Source organism: Tupaia chinensis, unplaced genomic scaffold (genome assembly GCF_000334495.1).
Source record: "Tupaia chinensis unplaced genomic scaffold, TupChi_1.0 Scaffold000005_2, whole genome shotgun sequence".
Taxonomy (NCBI): domain Eukaryota; kingdom Metazoa; phylum Chordata; class Mammalia; order Scandentia; family Tupaiidae; genus Tupaia; species Tupaia belangeri.
Window position 1 is genome coordinate 3,263,435 of NW_006159434.1, and position 6,010 is coordinate 3,269,444.

The 6,010-nt window shown below is 34.3% G+C and overlaps 1 protein-coding gene across 1 annotated transcript in view; it reads left to right on the forward strand.

The window, feature by feature from the left end:
* The window catches only part of PCDH11X (protocadherin 11 X-linked), a 779,107-nt gene that overhangs the window by 30,487 nt on the left and 742,610 nt on the right, over positions 1-6,010 (forward strand). Inside the window, 1 exon segment of the mRNA XM_006139830.2 lies at positions 3,870-6,010. This exon segment is cut by the window's right edge and continues 18 nt beyond it. Within this exon segment, the coding sequence (XP_006139892.1) occupies positions 3,870-6,010 (2,141 nt within the window).

Below are 6,010 nucleotides of genomic sequence, written 5' to 3' on the forward strand. Positions count from 1 at the left end.
ATGACGAGGAACTGATTTTTAAATTTTATCTAATTTTAATTAATTAAAATTTAAATTTAAATACTCCCTTGAAAGAGCTAATCATTATTATATTGAACAGAACAATCATAGAAGACAGAAAAGCAATAAGGACATTAGCCATTAGCTGATATGTATACTTCATTTTCACCTTGGGAATTAGAAAAATCTATCTTTTAAGATTACTGCCATTTCACACAAAATAATAAAAAGAAAGGGAATACGCTGTCCTTGGATTTTTCAATGATAGACACTTATTATAATTTGTTTTCTAAAGCAAAGGCTACTTTGGAAGTCAGGCAAATATATTAAACTAAATATTGGGTTGTCGGAAAAGTCATGATGTATTTTTTCTGCTTTTTTATAAAAAACATGCCATGACTTTTTTGACTACCCAATATATAAGCAGGAAATACACAAACAAATATATGTATAGTTAAAAATTAAAACTAGAAAAAAAATTAAAACTAGCATGTTATTTTTCCCCAATGTACTATAGTCATAAATTGGATAATTGGGTCTGAAACTCAAGAACTTGAGAACATTTGCTTGTTCTTTTTAACTTATATTTGTTAATTTAAATACCCTCTAAAAATAACTTGTAATTTCCCCTTATGGCTTTTATTTAAAGTATAATTATTCTTTTAGCTAATATAAATCTGTATCAATACCATCATTAAATAATTAGATTGTCATTGAGTTTTCTCTCACCTTAGCTAGAATTTAATTTCTATTACATTATTAAATATGTTTTCTCACCAGCAAAACCCCAGTGCCTAGGAAAATGCTCTGACCATTTTAGCTGCTCAGTATTACATGCCAAGAACTAACAGAATTGTACTAAGTACCATATAATTCTATGAAGTGTAATTTAGAAATAATTTTTCTACCCATAAATGAGACATTCTGGATGTGGCTGTTCCTATAAGTCTTTGGAATATTATTATAAAAGTAAAATTTTCATTAATCACTAAGTTTATTTAGATCAAATTGTAATAGCAATGTTGTATTTATTCATACTCAATATTAATGTCATAAAATTCTACTTTTTCTTAAAATATGCAGTAGAAGAAATAATAATTTCAGTTTGCTAATATTCAAACTAAATAAATAGAACATGAAAACTTTTTTACTACATTTAAGGAAAAATCAGATTATCTGTTGGTTTATATGAATAAAATATGTGCAGAATGCTCATTTTAATGTATGAATTAAAAACAACTGGTACATATTGGTTAGCGCACATGAAAGATTTTTAAAAATCACATCAGAGCAAACTGATGATTTAAATGAATATTTTTGAAATACCATCTTAAATTTCATAATAAAGATTTAATTTTTTCATCAAAGTATGCTATGGCTCTGCATTTGAACAAAAGCGTAAGTGAATCTCAGCACAAAAAACATTCCAAAACTTTGCAGGAATATCTTCAAGTAATTCATGAAAAGAAAAAGACAGATACATGAGTATTATATAAGATTATATTCTTAAAGGCAACTGTAACACTTGTTTAAATTTAAAAAATATAATGTGATATGGAATATGTTTGTAAGCTGACCTTATAATCTAGAAGTTCCTGAAAACCTAGCATCATTTATTAGTTTCTACGTTTTAGGATCTTTTGTTAGAAAATCATATGACAAAACTATAAAAACTTTAAATGTTACCTTGTTCTTTCATGAGAGAACACATACATGAGAGATCAATAACTGATCCTTGATATGTCAGCAACTTTTGCACTAAAATGTATTAAAGGATTAAAAATACTTTAGATGTATGTGGATATTAATAAATCACCCATTTAAATAGGAATATTAAGGTCCTCTTCTGTTTTTTTTTTTTCACACCTTCCAGTCACCTTTTTTATCTTATTTATTTTTGTCAAAGTGTTGTAACACTGGACAAGACTGCCTCTGAGAGCCAGTCAGCACTACTCTTTAGTCAACTGACAAGTCACTACTTATCTGTGTAAGTCTCATTTTATTGTAGTTCAGGTAGGAGATTGTTTCTTGTCTGTGTTTTTTGTTTGTTTGTTTGTTTTGTTTTGTTTTGTTTTGTTTGTTTTTTGTTTTGTTTCTTTAATTTGCTAAAGAGTGTATGTGCTCCTCAGAGACAAAGGGAGAGGTAGAGGGAGAAAGCACCGCCCAGTGTGGTGTAGTCACACTACAATCTCTTCATGTCTCCATCCTGTCCAGATTTTAGGCACATGTGCGCATGTACCCAGGATACTTCTAAAGCTTCCAGGGCCAGAATTTAAACCTTGATCGACCATATGGGATCTGTTATATTAACCACTAGGACAGGGAGTCAGCCTAAGGGACTGTTTTCAAATGTTCCCGTACTGTGACTTCATGGAAATGAAGAGAAAATAGGTGCCATCCCCAGCTATCTATTTCCAGTTTGACATTTCAGCATATGTTTTGTCCATTGTCTTTATTTGTAAAAACAAAGAAGTAAATAAATTAATGTTATGATGTTAATCTCCAAGATCTTATTTTAATCATTTGTTTCTGTAGGGAAAAAAAAAAATTCTGTGTTTTATTCAAGTTTTTATTTTAACCATATTTTTTGTATTTTCTCCATCTGTCTGTGAAAGGTTTTAGGTATATGAGAGGGCTTCAAGAAGGTTGTAGAAAATGGAATTAAATACAAGCTTATTTTGGTAACAAAACAAAACAAAAACAAAAAAGTAGAAATCTGTACATACTGTTTTTTTTTTTTTTTAATGGTAATGGTGAAAAGGTGAGTGTTTTGAATTAGCCAGCTAGACTCAGTTTAGATGACACCAATTTTGTTGGCAACATCCAAAGCATCATAATCGGGAGCCAGTCACACACATGCCTTCTTCTCTCTGTCAGGCTTTGACCTTAGCCACAACAATATCATAGATCTTCTTCACAGTCTGTTTAATCAGGTGTTTGTTGGCCTTGACATCTATAATGAGAACAAATGTGTTGTCTTCTATCTTCTTCATGGCCCACTCAGTGGTTTAGGGAACTTGATGATGGCATAGTGGTCAAGCTTGTTTCTACTGGGGGTATTCTTATGAGGATATTTGAGCAGCCTCTGGATCCATAGTGTTGGCCTTCTAGAGAGTGGGTTATGTATAGATCTTGTTTTCTTTTTTGGCTGTTGAAGGCATTCAGCACTGCCTTCTTGGCCTTCAAAGTCTTTGCTTTGACTTCAGCTTTGAGAGGAGCAGGAGCATCCTTCTTCACTTTCGGTACCATCTTGGCAGAATGGTAGCATATTTTCATAATATGCATTTCTACAAACTTTTTGAAGACCACCCTCCCCTTGTATTTATTAAATGTGATACTTATACTATTGCTTCGAATGAATATTTTACATTTGTTTGGTTATTTCTGGTGATGAAAAAGCTTCTTCAACAAGTAAAATCTTCAATAAAAATGTTTTTGTGGCAACTGTGGGAAGCTCACTTATAGCTTCATTTGTTATGTAAAATTTAGTGATACTTATTTTTATAGTTCTATAAACTTCCTTTTTTTGTAACTTTTAACTATTTACAAAAATGATTTACATTTTTTACAATAAAATACTATGACCTAAAACTCTCCCAGAAAGTCTTTTTTAGCACAGCTCTCTAATTTTACAAATATCTAGGGGTGTGAAGCAACTTGCTGGTGGCTGCAATATTAGATAGAGTTAAGAACTGAAATCTTTTGGAAACTATTTTTGAGCTGATTTTGCTATGTCATGTGTCTTCAGGAGATTGAAAATTGTTCTCAGTACATAAGTTAACATATATTAAATAATTTATACTTTCTATTTACATTAATGTATATTAATTTATATTAATATAAGCTATATTTTATTCTATGTTTTTCAGGGTCAGAATATTTTTGGGCTTGATGTCATTGAAACACCAGAAGGAGACAAGATGCCACAATTGATTGTTCAAAAGGAGTTAGATAGGGAAGAAAAGGATACCTATGTGATGAAAGTAAAAGTCGAAGATGGTGGCTTTCCTCAAAGATCTAGTACTGCTATTCTGCAAGTCAGTGTCGCTGATACAAATGATAACCACCCAGTCTTCACGGAGAAGGAGATTGAAGTCAGTATACCAGAAAATGCTCCTGTAGGTACTTCAGTAACACAGCTCCATGCCACAGATGCTGACATAGGTGAAAATGCCAAAATCCACTTCTATTTCAGCAATCTAGTTTCCAACATTGCCAAGAGACTATTCCACCTCAATACCACCACTGGACTTATCACAATCAAGGAACCACTAGATAGGGAAGAGTCACCAAGTCACAAATTACTGGTTTTGGCAAGTGATGGAGGATCAACGCCAGCAAGAGCAATGGTGCTGGTAAATGTTACTGATATCAATGATAATGTTCCATCAATTGACATAAGATACATCATCAATCCAATCAATGGCACTGTCGTTCTTTCAGAAAATGCTCCACTCAATACTAAAGTTGCCCTAATAACTGTGACAGATAAGGATGCTGACCATAATGGTAGGGTGACATGCTTCACAGATCATGAAGTCCCTTTCAGATTAAGACCAGTATTCAGTAATCAGTTCCTTTTGGAGACGGCTGCATTTCTTGACTATGAGTCCACGAAAGAATATGCCATTAAATTACTGGCTGCAGATGCTGGCAAACCTCCCTTGAATCAGTCAGCCATGCTGCTTGTCAAAGTGAAAGATGAAAATGACAATGCTCCAGTTTTCACCCAGCCTTCCATAAGTCTTTCTGTTCCTGAGAATAACTTCCCTGGCGCCCAGCTGACAAAAATAAGTGCAACAGATGCAGATAGTGGGCGTAATGCTGAGGTCAGCTACCTGCTAGGTATTGATGCACCATCTGAATTCAACCTGGATCGTCGTACAGGAATTCTTACTGCAGTGAAGAAATTAGATAGAGAAAAACAGGAAAAATATTCCTTCACAGTTCTGGCAAAAGATAATGGGATACCACCTTTAATAACCAATGCCACAGTCTTCCTGACTGTTCTTGATCAGAATGACAACAGCCCGGTTTTCACTCACAATGAATACAACTTCTATGTCCCAGAAAACCTTCCAAGACATGGCACAGTGGGACTAATTACTGTAACTGATCCTGATTATGGAGAAAATTCTGCAGTCACTCTTTCAATTTTAGATGTGAATGATGACTTCACCATTGATCCACAGACTGGTGTCATCCGACCAAATATTTCATTTGATAGAGAAAAACAAGAATCTTACACTTTCTATGTAAAGGCTGAGGATGGTGGTAGGGTATCGCGTTCTTCAACTGCCAAAGTAACCATAAATGTGGTTGATGTCAATGACAACAAACCAGTTTTTGTTGTCCCTCCTTCTAACTATTCCTTTGAATTGGTTCTACCATCCACTAATCCAGGCACAGTGGTCTTCCAGGTAGTTGCTGTTGACAATGACACTGGCATAAATGCAGAACTTCGTTACAGCATTGTAGGAGGAAACACAAATGGACTGTTTACAATCGACCAAACAACAGGCAACATCACACTGAAGGAAAAATGTATTTCTGCAGACCTCGGTTTACACAGATTGGTAGTCAAAGCAAAGGATTTAGGACAACCTGATTCTCTCTTCAGCGTTATCGTAGTCAATCTGTTTGTGAATGAGTCAGTGACCAACGCCACACTTATTTACGAACTTGTGCGCAAAAGCATCGAAGCACCAGTGACCCAAAATGTTGAGACAACGGATGCATCCTCACCAATCAGTGACTATGTCAAGATCGTGGTTGCCATTGTTGCTGGCGCCATAACTGTTATCCTAGTTATTTTCATCACTGCTGTAGTAAGATGTCGCCAATCACCCCACCTTAAAGCAGCTCAGAAAAACAAGCAGAATTCTGAATGGGTTACCCCAAACCCAGAAAACAGGCAGATGATAATGATGAAGAAAAAGAAGAAGAAGAAGAAGAAGCATGCCCCTAAGAATCTCCTGCTTAAATTTGTCACTATTGAAGAAAATAAGAC